Consider the following 16,499-nt stretch of genomic DNA (forward strand, 5'->3'; position numbering starts at 1 on the left):
GGATACTGCAAAAATCAAATATGTCAAATATACCAAAATTAGATGAAGATTAACAGGAAAGTGACACCACAAAGCTAAAACTGACCTCCCGAGCAAAAAAGCTGTAAAAAGATGTCCATAAGCTGAAGCCCACAGGTATGTTTTACTAAGCCCATAAAAGTGTCATCTACCTTAAATAAAAAAACAAATGCGCACAGTTAACAATCAAGTTAACTGAATATAAATATATGGATTTCTGGCTTCTCTTCAACATTCTAAAGGTCTGGCAACAGTAGACTGGCACAGAAACACCTGGCTAGAGCTGAGCACCTGCAGCCCCACTTATGCAGGGCTCTCCAATTTACTATAGTGCCTGCTAGTCCTCTTATCCCCGATCCATTCCACAGACATTTGATTTCTGAGCCCTGACTTCACTGCTAGTAGCAATGGAATATGTTTTATGCTATATTATATGAAGCTATAATAATCATTCATAAGAAAACACTGAAACATTTTAAATTAGAAAGTTGTTTAATGTGAATAATATTTAACAAAAGTTTTAAAATGTCATTTATGGAAAACTTCTCAATAGCTACAAATATTACTAATTTGCATATTGTAGCATAGATGGTGGAGGGGGGAACTCCCCTACCACCACCAGTCATACTTGTTCCCACATGGAAAAACCATGACATCATTAAAGCTGGGTGGGTGTGAATAAGGAAGCAAAACTTGGTTATAATAACATTACTATTTGTTCAAACTTCATAACAGCACTTTGCAACAGGAGGCTGCCTGCCTTGTTTGCCCTTCTCCATGCTCATGCTGTCTTATGTTCCTGCTCTTCACCTTCACCATACTTGTGATTTTGTTAGCACCTAAGATACCTTTGACATTTCTTTCCTCTGCTTCCAATAATTAAAAAATAAATCTGGAATACGTAATCCTTTCTCAAAACCCTGAAACCATAATCCTCTTCCTCAAAAGTATTCTACTTCTTTGAAAGATTCATAGCTTGGTTCTCGTTTCTCTTTGACAAAAAATTTAATGAATGAAATTTTGGATTCTTACTCTGTACCAAAACTGTCTGGAAAGTTATGGGGACATACAATCCCTCCCCTCATGCAGCTCACAGTCTAGCGCAGGGGCTGACAAACTATTGCCCCCAGACCATATCTGGCCCGCCACCTGTTTTTGCAAACACAGATTTTTTGGAACACAGACAAGCCAATTTGTTTACATATTGTCTAGGCATGCTTTCATGTTACAAGAGAATTGAGCAGTTTCAACACAGACCATATGGACTGCAAAGCCTAAACTATTTACTATCTGGCTCTTTACAGAGAAAGTTTGCTGACCTCTAGTCTAGTGAAGCAGATATAGAAGTATTAAATAATCACATGCAAAAGACAAATGCTGGGGTGCCTGGGTGGCTCAGTCGGTTACGCATTCGACTTTGGCTCAGGTCATGATCTCATGGTTCACGAGTTTGAGCCCCGCGTCGGGCTCTGTGCTGACAGCTCCAAGCCTGGAGCCTGCTTCAGATTCTGTGTCTCCCTCTCTCTCTGTCCCTCCCCTCCTCACACTCTGTCTGTCTCTCTCAAAAATGAATAAAAATATTAAAAATAATAACAATAATAATAAAATAAAAAAACAAAGACAAATGCTAAACTGAAATCCTAACAAATTTGATAAGGGGGACATACACTTTGTCATAGGAGCCTTTGATGGGAGAGACTTGATCAATTCTGGATGGACAAACAGGTTTATTGTATGAACTGATACTTAATATAAACAGAAATGAAGTAGGGGAAGAGAAGAGTAAAGTGACTTCAGGCAGGAGGAACAGAACAAGCAAAGGTCCCTACAGAAGAGCATTGTAAATACAGCAAACTAAAGGAAGGCCTCTATGACTGGAGTGTAAAGTTCAAGGAAAGCACAGTATAATGGCAGGCTAGAAATACAAGGAGACCATGCGGACCTCACAGGCCAATAAGGAATGTTGTCCTTATTCCAAGAGCCACATAAAGCCATTAAAATATTTTAAATGGGGATTTGACATTCAGATTTGTATTTGAAAAGCTCACTCTGAATAAATTAACTTAACTTTTACAAAAGATCACTTTGGCTAAGTGGAGAACAGACTTGGGGAGCAGGGGGGAGAGGGGGAGTACAAAAAGATGCAAGCAGACCAGTCAGGAGGCTATTCTGGCAGCTTACATTTAGACTACAGGTAGTGTGGTGGTGATGGAGGTCACTGAGGAAAGTGCATAGATTCAGGAACTATTTAAGAAGTACTGGTTAATGAATTCAAAGTATGCATCTGTGGGAGGGGTGTCATGGATGATACCCAAGTTTGGGGCTTTTATAGCAACCACTGAGATAAGGCACATTGGAAGAAGCACTGAGAAAAAAGTATGATCATGGTACAATCACGGTTTTGGGAATACTCTATTTGAGGTGTTTTGATATTTACAAGAATATGTCAAAAAGACAATGGGACTAAATACCATTCTCCACTGAAGGGAACCAGGGCTCCTTAGAAAAAAACTGATTTCAGAGCTGGGGCAAGAAAAGTACAAGTAAGTCTTGAACACTTTGCTGTGTCAGAAAGTAAAAAAGTGCTCAAAGAAAGATGGGAACATATCAAAAGGACATAGGAAACAGGTTGAAGGGGCTTGCATTGGTCATATATGGGTCAACCCGAACATCAAAATAATAATGCCAATAATGGACTACAGTACAGTGTATATAAGAATCCATGGGGCTACAGTGCTATTTTTTTTTTTTAATAGGAAAGGGGAAAAAGGAAAAGTTTTTCTTTACAATAGAATGCTGATTAACATCACCAATGGAAAACACTAATATCCCATGTCTCCTGAAGGGATATTTTGAGAACAACATAGCAGCACCTCTGTAGATTTCTCATCCAAATTGTTTCAGGTTAACATGAATGTATTATTCGTGTTACTAACATGAATATAAACCAGCAACTATTCAGACTAATCCACACTGAACACAATCTTCAAAACAGCCCAGACTCTTCAAAAATGTTAATGTCCATGAAAGACCAAAAAAGACTGGGAAACTGTTCTAAATTAAGGGAGACTTTAATAATCATGACAACTTAAATAATCATGACAAGTAAATACAATATGTGATCCTTAACAGAAACCTGGATTGGGGGGAGAAACAGGACAGCCATAAAGGGCACTGTTGAACATAACCAAGATAGTCCAAAAATGTAACTGCCTGTAACTAAGATCGAGAAAAGTAGGAAGTAAAACAGGAGAGGTTATTTTCACAGAAATCAAGAAATAAAAATGTTCTAAGAAAGGAAGGGTCCACAGTGTAAAATGGCATTGGGAGGTCAAATAATATAAACAGGAAATATTTCTTGCCACATGTGCATTACTAATTATTTTTGGTTTTATGTTGTTACTGTGAGAGGAATATTTTTAAAGTATATTTTCTAGGGGCGCCAGGATGGCTCAGTCGGTTGAGCGTCCGACTTCGGCTCAGGTCATGATCTCACAGTCTGTGAGTTAGAGCCCTGCGTTGGGCTCTGTGCTGACAGCTCAGAGCCTGGAGCCTGTTTCAGATTCTGTGTCTCCCTCTCTCTCTGCCCCTCCCTTGCTCATGCTCTGTCTCTCTTTGTCTCAAAAATAAATAAAAACATTAAAAATAATAATAAATTTAAAGTATATTTTCTAAATAGTCACTACTAATACAGAAGGAGGCTACTAACATTTTCCCCGTTGTAATTAGGTTCATTTTTTTCCCCAAAGGCGATATATGTTCATCACAAAAACTAACTATAGAATAAACACAAGTTAAAAGAAAAATATAAAACCCCACAATCTTACCCACCAAGAGACAACTACTATTAATGCCAAGTATATGTACACATACATTTAAAAAAATATATTTTTAATCACATATTGTTTTAAAACCAATTTATCTTACATAGTGTGAATATCTTTCTATACAAAGAGATATTTGCAATGTTATGTTTAATGCCTGGATGTACCAGTTTATTTAACTAGTCCCTCCCTGTTTATTACTTCAATTGCTTCAAACTTTTTGCTTTTACTAACAAAGCTGCAACGAATATCACTATAGTTAAATTAAGCTTAATTGTTTCCTGAGGATAAACTCCTAGAAACAGAATTGCCGGTTCAAGAGACATTCATATTTTTCAGGTTTTTCCTATGTGAAAGTGCATACCAGAAGGATTTGATTAATTTGTACTACCACCAACATGATAATGGACCCATCTTGTGGCAGCCTCACCAACACCAAAGTGTTAAATGATTTTTTTTATCTTAGAATTACTATTGTATGTTACTTTTATAACCTGTCCTTTTCTAAATAATAATTCCAGTTTTCCAGTTGATTTTCTCATATTTGGTAATTTTTAACTATTAATGAAAGGACAAAGTAAAATATATGAAAGAAAACCTTTCATAAATGGTTCAAACTAAGAAAGAAAATCACAGCATGAAATAAGTTTATGTATACCTTCAGTAACAATAAGTATTCCTGCTACCATCATGGGCTGTCCACTAGTAAAGAATAAAAGGGTGGTTCTAAGCAAATGGTAAGAAAATTTAAAGGTACACTATAGCGTTATTTCATTAACAGCAGTTATATTAATAGTTTTCATAGTATGAGAAGCTTTCGCATCCAAGTGAGAAGTGGCTACAGTAGAATTAACCACAACTAACCTTGAATGTTTACTCTATTCTGCTAAAAAATAACAGATGTACATGCATAGTAAACAGAGCATCCTATGCTTATCCTATTTCTAAAGAGATCTGTGACTGTGTACTTACAACAAGGGTCTGCGTTCTTGTCCAAACTCTGCTTCATAGTAGCCATCTCGGCAGTCTTTTCCTACTAAATCATGAGGATGAGGTTTATATGGGTCGTTCTTTGTTACTAATGTAATTCTCACTTTTCCCTTTCCATAATAGTTCATAATCTGAAAAAGGGGGAAATTAAAGATATAATCCATAAATTTATCTCATTAAGAATTGATCTACTAAATGAGAGTTGAATATATATAATGCAGTTAGCACCAGATAAATAAAGTCCAGTTGACTGGCAAATGCAGTTTGGATGAAACTTTCCAGAGAATACCAGAAGGGAAGAATTTACCTCTCAGTTCTCTGGAGTACTATTTTCTGCGTTAATTTCAATTGGTCACATAATCTGATTCTGCCCATTTTCCTTTTAAAACAAGTTATACCATAATATTATCATGGAGCATGAGAAAACACCTGAATGTTGGGCCACTGAATGCCAGGCTTTTCTGTTCACTGTCATACCATAAATACCCCTTCAAAGTATATATTTAAGCCACAGTAGAAATGACAGCACAAGCCACAGTAGAAATGACAGCACATTGTGAAGAAACTGGGTCTTGAATGTAATTGCTATAGCTAAAATATGAAGCAATTAAGAGTTAGGTACACACAGGAAAATGGTCTATTACCTGGATAGATGGGTATGTTCGGTTGTTGTCTGTGCTGTGCTCCCCTGGAATGCTGCCCGCTGACCGCCCTTCACATTTGTATCTAAAACGCATTCCCCTCTGCCTGGGCTGTTCAGTTATCTCTATACATGGGTTATACCCACCTGGAAATTTGAAAAAGAGGAAGATTGAAATTAGGATAGCAGTAATAATGGATTTAACCATTTTGTTTCTTTCAAAACAGCAGACTAAAAATTTTTCCCTCCCAATATTAAATAATAAGGTTGAAATACAATTACCCAAGGTTGAATTGTAAAGGCACCTTCTTCTCCCACTCATAATTAACATAATGTTAACACAGATCACTCAAATCATATTTATTAGGTAGCACTCTATCATTTAATATCTACAGCTAATGCCAGTGTGAAGTTCTGAGATACCCACTTCAGAGATACCCACTTCTCATATGAGAACAAGTAGAAGGGTTTCCTTCAAGATTCCCACAGAAGGGTCAAGAAGATAGTCTTCAGAAGTGCAATATCATACTCCAAAAGTGAGTTTAACTGCTTGATTTTGCATTAGACTCTTAACAGTACTAAAAGACGGCTAATTGAAAATGAAAATACAGGGGCGCCTGGGTGGCTCTGTCGGTTAAGCGTCCAACTTCAGCTCTGGTCATGATCTCACAGTTTTGAGTTCCAGCCCCGTGTTGGACTCTGTGCTGACAGCTGAGAGCCTAGAGCCTGCTTTGAATGCTGTGTCTCCTTGTCTCTCTCTCCCCTCACCCCCACACGCTCGCTCACTCACTCTTGCTCTCAAAAATTAACATTAAAAAGAAAGAAAAATAAGAAACTGAAAATGCATTTAAATCCTTGCAGAAGGATATGTTTTTTAAATATCTCCATTGGAATCTTAAAGGATTGATACATAGTATATCCAAACAAGTTCCAGAAGTGATTTTAAGCTCACCACAATTTTCAATCAGTTCCATCTAAACCTTTACTAAAGTATGAGACACAACAGAGGAAAAGAAAATAATTACTTACTTTCTATAACGAATGTCATTTAAAACATGCAACTTTATGCTGACTGAAAGAAACCAGACCAAAAGCGCACATACTGTAGGATTCCATTTATATAAAACTCTAGAATATATGAACTAACTATAATCAAAGAAAGCAGAACACTGATCACCTAAGAACAGGGGTGTGGAGTGGATGAGGAAACCTGGGGGATGATGGATATGTTAATTATCTTGACTGTGATAATGATTCTTAGAGTTGTATTTCCATGTCAAAAGTTATCAAACTGCATACTTCAAACATGTGTAATTTATCATACATTAATTATATGTCAATAGAGCTGCCCTAGAACACGTGCATGTTTGTTTACCCCCTCTTATGATCCATTTTGTGGAAATGAAAGCTCAGTGGAGACACTCAAGTGTGCTTACAAGTAGGGTACTTAGCAATGTGTCTTTACTTCAGGGAGGTAAAGATGTCTTCCATTAAAAAAAATTCCCTCAATCAGCTTAGTGACTTTTAAATTCCCACAATTAGATAATCAATTTCTTTGACTAAAGACTTATCTTCTGTTAGAATGCAAGAAAACTCTTCACAAGGGTAACACAATGGGTCTTCCCAGTACAGTATGAGGAAGAGGTCTTGTGACTCCTACTTAGTCCTATCTTAATAGCAAACACAGGGGCGCCTGGGTGGCGCAGTCGGTTAAGCGTCCGACTTCAGCCAGGTCATGATCTCGCGGTCCGTGAGTTCGAGCCCCGCGTCAGGCTCTGGGCTGATGGCTCAGAGCCTGGAGCCTGTTTCCGATTCTGTGTCTCCCTCTCTCTCTGCCCCTCCCCCGTTCATGCTCTGTCTCTCTCTGTCCCAAAAATAAATAATAAAACGTTGAAAAAAAAATTAAAAAAAAAAAATAGCAAACACACTGGAAATGTTGTATCTTATAAGTCTCCTACTCTATAAAATGTGAATAATAATAACAGCAACTACCTCATTGGGTTGTTGTGAGGATTAGAGGTAATGTGTGTTCGGTTCTTACCAAGTATCACACCTATAAGAAATACTCAATACATGTTGTCTACTCTTATTCATTTCAAATGCTTTCTTGAAAACAATGATTTTATAGTGATACCATGATGTTATAACAACTGGTACTTTCAAGACTTTAGAAAACAATGAGGCAGGGGCGCCTGGGTGACTCAGTCAGTTAAGCGGCCAACTTCGGCTCAGGTCATGATCTCACGGTCTGTGAGTTCGAGCCCTGCGTCGGGCTCTGTGCTGACAGCTCAGAGCCTGGAGCCTGTTTCAGATTCTGTGTCTTCCTCTCTCTGACCCTCCCCCGTTCATGCTCTGTCTCTCTCTGTCTCAAAAATAAATAAACGTTAAAAAAAAAATTAAAAAAAAAAAACAATGAGGCAAACAACACAAATTATTAGACTATAGGAGAGTCCAACAAAACAAAATTTTGTTTATGCTAACAAATTGTGCATAAAATGACAGTAAGAGCAAAAGAGTCAGACATGCCTGTGTTAAAGGAAAAAGAATTAATGAAGCAAAAGGGTGGAGAGAGCAGAGGGGGAAGGGAGAAAGTTGGCATTCAGCAGGGAGTCCAAAGTCGTGGCAGCACAGAAAAGAAAGTTTAAGAATCACCAATATAACCATAATGAACGTGTAATACACTTTCACCTTTAGAACCAAATGCCAGAGTACACTGGGGATTTGGATTTCCTTCTGAGTGACAAAGAATCAATGAATGGTTTTGTGCAGGGGAACCATATGATCAGACTGACATTTTAGAGTAAGAAATCTGATGGCAGTGGACAGATTGGAAAGAAAGGAGAAAGCATGATGATCAGTTCAGAGGCTGTTATGCTACTGTGCCCAATGATGAGGGCACGTCTGACATATGGTAGTAATAACAAGGATGAAGGATTATTGAAAACATAAAATTAACACTCCTTGGTGACTGAACATTAGGGTTAAGAGCAAGTAAAGAATCACTGAGGCTCCACAGTTTCTACTTTGGGTTACTGAATGAAGTGTTAATGTTACCTTTAATTAATTGGTTGGTTCAGACTCCTGTTTGAATTTACTACCTATTTGTTTAGGCAAAAGACAAAGAGCCAGGGAAAACGGACTTTAACCTACTCTTGTTCCTAACACTTATTTCAGTTTTACTGAAAAATGTAAGGCATGCAGATGAGTGTTTCAACTTCACATATTTCAAATAACTCAAATTCACATTTCAGTTTAGAATATTTCATATCCTTATATATTATTGAAGGAGTATTTGAAAATAAAGTACATTTTCCTCTCAATACTCAACAATATTTAAAGTGATACATAAAATAATTTATGTGGTTGAACTAAAGGTCAAATAAATCCGTGCCCACTATTTATTTAAAGGTGGTTGGTGGGAAGTTGATATAGAATTACATCATTAATGGTAAGTGGCTAACTTTTGGGAGATGAGTGTGAGTAAAAGTGCTAGTTAGGCTCATAGTGATTTTTCAAATATTTCATTGGTTACAAAACACTACCTTAAAGTAGAAAGCGTTTTTGAAAAAAGGCTATAGACAAGAAAAGAGCAGTTGCTGAAAGATTAAAATAATTTTTAAAAATGTGAAATTATAAAAATGAAAAATATTAGTTATCATATAACATCAAGTACTTAAAACCCTTTGAAATCTATTCTTCCTATTGAAGAAGCTCTTTATTGGTTAAAAAAAAAAAAAAAGTCTCATGAGCAACCAACAGTTTATTATAATATTCTACATTCCCCCAGCTGGAAATAATCTCCCCCTCCTCTAATTTGCCATAGTATTTTGTTTATGACAATTATTCCAAATTACTATAATTAAGGGGAGACTCACTGTTTTATTTCTTCTTGAAAAAAAGCAACCTGTTTTACTTCATCAAGTTACTGGTCTTATTTCTTTTCAAGCTACTTGAAGGCAAGAATTGTGACGTATTCATCAGTGCCTTATACACTGATATTCGGTAAACATCTGGAGAATGAATAACTGAAAATCTAAAAATCTTTTTGTTTGTGTAAGTTACACAAACATTGAAGGATCATACTGATGATCCTTCAGTAGGTTTCCCTACTAAGGAAAAAAACCAGTGCTTTGTGGGTACCAGAATTGCTACACTTTTCTAATCTTCATACTTATTTACAGTCTAATTTATCTGTATTTATGATTTAAAACTACTTCCCAACTATAAATCACTTATATCACGCATCAGTACAGTGTACCAGTTATTTCCTTCCTCAGTACTCTGCCTTAAAATGCTACTCTCCTGAAAAAAGTGCTGAAATGTAGTCATCTATGGAGTGGAAGAAGGTAAAATATCAATGAGGGAATTGTAGGGAAAATAAGTACTCTCAACTAAGATTATCTCAAATCACTACAGTTTTGAAAAGTTGAAATTTCTTTTAAGTAGTTCTTGATTACTGCACTTTTCTTTAACCAATACTATACAAAAGCTAGGGCTGACCCCTGCATTTTTAACAATACTGTAAAACATCTGAAATATAGCCAAAATATTTGCAAGATATATTCATGTTTTTATTTGCACTTAGGCAAAAAAAAAAAAGGTGCTATTTGAGTTTTTAAGATAAAAAAAAAAATTACATTGTGGGGTGCCTAAGTAGGTCAGTCCAGTTAAGTGGCCAGTCCTGATTTCACCTCAGGTCATGATCTCATGGTTCGTGGGTTCAAGTCCCTCATGGGGTCCTGCGACGGCAGCAAGGAGCCTGCTTGAAATTCTGTCTTCCTCTCTCTCTCTGCCCCTCCCCCACTTGCACACACACACTCTCAAAAATAAATTAACTTAAAAAAATTTTTTTTAAATTACATTGAAATAAAAGTTAAAAATGGAGCTTTAATTGTCAGAAATAGACACCTTAACTAAAACCTTATAGCCAGCACTGGGAACCAGTGTTAATTGTTCAGTAAAAAGTTAACTACAGTAATTATAACACTGTTTTAAAGTACTCTTATATATATTCTTATTTGATCCTCTCAACTTTAATCTTCATAAAAACAGAACAGGAATTATTATCACATTTTATAGATGCTAAAGCTCAACATTATGAAGTTATAAGAAAAAGAAATTATAAATGACATTAGCAAATATGATAGCTGGGACCCCAATGGATCAAATTAAAAAACAAACAAAAAAACCCAAACATAAAAACCACTAGGGGTAAAGTCACAATAACTGATTACAGCAAATAACCTAAAATAAATGCAACTTAATTTAAGAAGATAATGCATCTTGGTATAGGGAAGTCAGTATTTAGATCCAATGAAATTCCTGGAACAGAGTTCACAGTGAGGGTATGTATCAGAATTACCTAGGAAGCTTTTTCAAAAAACATACACGCCCTGATCCCACCTGTGATCTGCTGAATAGAAACAGAAATCTTTAAAGCCCCAACATATTTCTGAAAAAGCCTTCCAAACCATTCTAACAAACTACTGATTAAGAACCACTGCCCTAAAACATAAAGAAGCAGAAACAATGCACATATCTAGAGAGCAGTCCAAAAATTCATATACAAGTATGAGCTGGGTGATAGACAAACTAGGCAGAGGAATTCTGACAACTTTTAAGTCTTCTTTCTCTCCCAGTCTAAGAAGCTTAGCCAAATATAAGCAAGGGAAAAAGGCATTATGATGGGATGGTCTCCAATCACAGCGATCTATTTAAAAGGTAAATTGTTTGCAAAACTAATATTTTAACTATCATTAGTAATACTCGTTACAATACAGCAAGCAAATGATAACACACTAAAATGTCAACACCACAGCTGAGAATAACTGACTACAGACCACATCTCTCTTACAGAAGTACTGGATAACAGACTGCCTGAGAGTCAAAGGAGGAAATGGAGCTAACAATATACACTTTTCTAAATATCACCTTCACTCACTTTGGAGAAAAAGAAAAGATTTGTCATTCCTCAAACCTAGGAACCCAAGTGAATTGTGATAATCGTCTCTACCTTAAGACACACGTGAGCTTTTCCGTTTCTTCCTAATTATGATCAAAATTTAGAGTTACCATTTCTCACATAGAATGGCATTCAGTTAACGAAGAGGCAAAGAAAACTTAAGCCTATTCCCACAGGATAGAAAGAGAATAACACAGAAGGTGCAAAAGAAATCAAATGAAGGATAAGTTATATCAATCATTAGCAAAAGGACACACTGTTTATCTACTAAGAAATTTTTTATTTTCTTTCTTTTCAGAACGTTCAGTATCATTTAAGTGGACAACAGAGAAAAGATACACTGCCTCCAAACATCACTGTTAAATTCTTCTGCCCTAGTTTAAAAATACAGAAAACCATTTCAAATTGTTTAAAAGTAAATGGGTAGTCTTATATATTCCTGAAAGACTATTTTCTGTCTAGCATCTGTTCTAGCCTATTATTGTAAGTTTTTAAGGTTTCACAGAATTCTAGAATGTCAGGATACTCAAAACTATCTCTAGAAAGTCCCATTTCCTAGAGGTCTGAGTCCCCAAACAGCTCCACTACATGAGAAAACTAACATTGATGGGTATTTATGGGTTCCTAAAAACAAGCCTTTATAATAGTTATTCTCTCATTTTTATCTCACAGAGTAGCAGAACTGGAATAAAACCAGCTTCATTATGGGCTAAAGTCCAGATTTATTCCAATATCTGAGGCTGACTGGGAAAGGGGCCTTAAGAATCCAAGTAAGGAAAGTTTTGGATGTGTATTTGATGTATGCAGCATAAGGTAAATAAAAGATGTAAGAGTTGGTAAGTGCTAGAGATTTCACTGTGTTGGGGGGCAGGGAGGATCTCAAAAAAAATTTTAACTTCTGGGATGAAAAAGTAGAGAAATATTTAAAATCTGTCCCAGATTACTCAGGTATTTAACTAAATTGAAAATAAATGGCAATACCAAATCACCTGTCTTGATTAAGACTGCCAGATTTAGGGGCACCTAGGTGACTCAGTCAGTTAAGCGACTGACTTCGTTTCCGCTCAGGTCATGATCTCACGGTTTGTGGGATCAAACCCCATGGATGGGCTCTGTGCTGACAGCACTGAGCCTGCTTGGGATTTCTGTATCTTCACTCTCTGCCCCTTACACCGCTTGTGCGCGCATGCTCTTTTTCAAAATAAATAAATAAATATATATTTTTAAAAAGCCTGCCAAATTTAAAACTAAACATTACAGGATGCCAATTTTAAAAAGTATTAAACAAATATTAACTGGTTTTTAGTATAAGTATGTCCCACGCAAGTATTTGTGTCATGTGCCTACAAACACAATCCTTTGCAGAGAACGCAGATGAGAGAAGGACAGGACAAAAGGAAATGCTGAGCCTCCTAAGTTGTATTTGGGAAAGATACTACACACACCCCAGATGGGACCAATTATGATTCATCATGATTCCTCCCTAGCCATTTTGCTCACTCAGTGCCTTCACTCTATCATACCACTTCATTCTGTCAGTACCTTCATTCTTTCATACCACTATTGTCTCTACGTTTTCATGGGTGGCAAGTCTGAAACAGCCTTCGTGTTTACAGTGTGCAGTCTTCTCCTTAAAAAAGTCATTTGCTTTAGCTGCCAATTCCAGCTTCCAGCTTTATCGTTAAAGATTAAGTTGCATCATACCTACACTGATTTTTTTTCCCCTTACTCAAGAGAAATACTTATAGTTCTCTTGAAACTCACACCACAGAGTTGGAAGTATTGTGGCTTACAAAAACAATTTCTTCATGTACTTCCTATTGTATGACACAACAGAACTATACTTAAGAAAACTGCGAATAAAAATCAATTATCTAAATATTAAAACATATTTTACCAAAGACAGTACTGCTTATTAGGAAACAGACCTATGTGTGCATAAGAGCATTCCGTACTTTCTACTGGAACAATGAGAAGCCTTAAATTCAGACATAAAATAGCTAATTTTGCTTATGTTAAGCAAAACAGAATCATAAATATACAAGAGTAATGACTGCCTACGCATACCCTAAGTGGACAAGGAACATTCTTCTTAGCAATACCTGTTCTAATTAATTGTGCCAAAAGACAGAAAAATCAACGTGTTAAAAACAAACAAACAAACAAACAAGCAATAAAGACAACTTAATAGAACCTGATCTGTGAAATCCTAAATAATTAATTTGGTAATTTACCTGAACAAAATTTAGAATCATAAACATATCAAAGTCCCAGTTACTCATGGTACTTATATAATTTTGCCTATGAGATTATGATCTCCTACTTTTACGTTATACAGATAACATATGCAACTACACATACCTATTTACATATGACATCCGGTGAGAAATAAAGACATGGTCTAAAGTGCTTGGTAATCAATAAAAATACTTTTTGAGGTTCCAATACTACCTTACTACAAATAATCTAAACTAAACAAAGATAAACTAAGCAAATTTTTTTTTCCTATTACTCTTTCGGTTCAATTACTGCTTCAAAACAGGAAAAGAATTTGTAATTACTGCATCTTTTTCTCTAAGGCCTTTACAAGTGATTAAGGAAAATATACCCAGACTCCTTTTTAAAAATTTCCTTGGCAGTTTTCAAACAACTGAATTCCAATTTAAATAACTTGTTATATTTTATTTTTATTTATTTACTTAATTTATTTATTTTTGAGAGAAAGAGTACTAGCGAGGGGAGGAGCAGAGGAAGAGAGGGAGACACAGAATTCGAAGCAGGTTTCAGGCTCTGAAATGTCAGCACAGAGCCCAACGAGGGGCTAGAACCCACCAACCATGAGATCATGACCTGAACGGAAGTTGGACGCTTAACCAACTGAGTCATCCAGGCGCCCCAAATAACTTGTTATATTTTAAATAGTCCCATTTCAATGCAACTCCAGAAAAGGCAAAAAACAAAAAACAAAAAACAACCCAGAAAACAAACAAAAACAAAAAAAGAGAGATAACTGCTCTACAGCTTTCCATTCCTTTAAATTTCTTCCCCTTCCATTTAGGGAATCAGCTCTCACAACAGCACAAAATACAGTGCCATTAAACAAATTTAAATTGTATCGTCTTCCTGAATGCTGTGGGGCTTATGCTACCCTCTGTGTAAATGGTTCTTTTCTCCCTTGCAAAATAATTAGAAGTATTGTATTCAAGCCACATATGAACGAAGTTTGGTTAAGTTGACAGCAGTCTGACCCTTTTTATTTATAATGCTCACCTTTCTTTACTACTTTCACACAAAATCTCTTTCTGGTAACCAATAATAAATTAGCCAAATATTTCAGATCATCTTTGCACTTTTATTCTAAATGTGCTTTGAAGTTATAAATTTACAAAATTATCTTAAAGTTTGGGGTCACTGAAGTGGGTAAAGAGAAAGTTGAAATATTTTAAACTACACTTGTATTCTCACATGAAAACCACAGACAAAGTGAAATCAAATGTCATGTGAACCACCCCAATTTCCTTTTCGGCCTACAGCAGTAGCTACGGCATTGTTCTGCTCAACCCTTAAAAAAAATCCTTTAATGCTTTCTACTTCCTCTTCTCTGCTAGATATCAGCCTTCTGAGGGTCACTGAACCAGGGACTTGGGAGGACGCGGGTCAAGCAAAAATAAGGTCCCCTCTTCTGCCACTTAGTACAGCGCTAACTTAATACTATCGATAAGGCCTCCCAGCCTTGCTCAAGCTGCTCCCTCTGCCGGGAAACGGCCTCATGAACCTTGCCAGCATCCTGTAAAGGTCCAACTGGAACAATCTACTCGATTTACTTCCCTTTAGGTTACAAACAGATCTAAACCACGGCTACATACTTGAGACTCCCTCCCCTGTCCTCTAACCTGTTTTTTGATAAAGTCGTTTCCCTCCAAAGCAAGAAATGGACGCATCTATTAACTGAAAATCAGTTTCTACATTAGTGATGCACAGTTTTCATTCCTGCTCCTATTTTAAAAGCACCGGTGTTCTAATACTCCTTTCCAATAAAGAAAAAAAATGACTTTTCCATAAAACAGAATGTAAGCGCTTTAGAGTAGAAACTGTCCACTTTGTTCAAGCAACGTTTCCACTTAAAAGCTGTTGGGATACCACTGGTGACTTTTAAAGCCGCACCACATTTTGTACAACTGTCAACACATCAGTGATCACCTCTCGGCACTTGATGAAATTAAACTTTAAAAAAAAAGCGCACTCCTGAGGTCTGAAGCTTCTTCATTCCTGCTCTAAAACATAACCACCATTTCAACATAAAACAACTTCTAAATACGAGAACTATCCGTCCTCCTTTATTTAGGTAATTGTTACTTCCCTAATCCTAAAAATCAAATCGTTGGCATCAAATTACAGAGCGTGACTTTGATTTCGCACGCAAACCTTGAACCGGGGAACTTGTTAAAGGCTGACAATTTGCCAGATGAGACGATTTTAAAACATAACGCGCACAACCAAAACTGGGACCCCCGAAACTCCAACGTCCGGAGGCGCTCCTTCCCCCGGTCCGGACCCGCGCCTGGAACACTCACCGGAGGCCATGGCTCCGCTCACCTCGCCGCCCGCTCCAAGCGTCCAGACCCGAGACCTCCGCGATCAGCCCGCGTCGGTCCGGCGGCCGACGGACTCTGCCGACGGGACCCCCTGTTCCCCTGACCACCCCCGGGGCCTCCTCCTCCTTCCCGCCCTCCTCGGAGTTTGCGGCTCACACCTTCCCACCCCCTTAATTCTCGGGTTCGGAGAACCCAGAGTCGCCCTTCCTAGGTGCGGGAGCCAGGGGTAGGGGGCGGAGCGCCGCCAGAGCCACAGGCCGGCCAGGCAGAGGGGCGGGCAGCTAGGAGAGGGGATTTCCCGCGGCTGACGTAGACCCCCGCACCGCCGCCTGCCCCGGGGGCGGAGAGGCGGGGCGTCCCGGAGGCCCGCGCTCCGCCCCGCCCCTACCCCGCGCCCCGCCCCCTGCAGCCCAATGCTTTGAGACTGGGTCTGGAAAGTGGGAGGCGGGATCTTCGGGAGCGCGGGGAAC

At 37.7% G+C, this 16,499-nt stretch overlaps 1 protein-coding gene across 1 annotated transcript in view; it reads right to left on the reverse strand.

The window, feature by feature from the left end:
• Nucleotides 1-16,463, reverse strand: part of REL (REL proto-oncogene, NF-kB subunit) — a 39,188-nt gene extending 22,725 nt beyond the window's left edge. The window contains exons 1-3 of the mRNA XM_060605056.2: nt 16,009-16,463; nt 5,477-5,619; nt 4,815-4,963 (exon numbers count right to left, since the gene is read on the reverse strand). Of these exons, the coding sequence (XP_060461039.1) occupies nt 4,815-4,963; nt 5,477-5,619; nt 16,009-16,018 (302 nt within the window). The 5' untranslated portion in view covers nt 16,019-16,463. The remainder of the gene's footprint in view (nt 1-4,814; nt 4,964-5,476; nt 5,620-16,008) is intronic.
• Nucleotides 16,464-16,499: the final 36 nt, after the last annotated feature.

The sequence above is a fragment of the Panthera onca genome, chromosome A3, assembly GCF_046562875.1.
Source record: "Panthera onca isolate mPanOnc1 chromosome A3, mPanOnc1 haplotype 2, whole genome shotgun sequence".
Lineage (NCBI taxonomy): Eukaryota > Metazoa > Chordata > Mammalia > Carnivora > Felidae > Panthera > Panthera onca.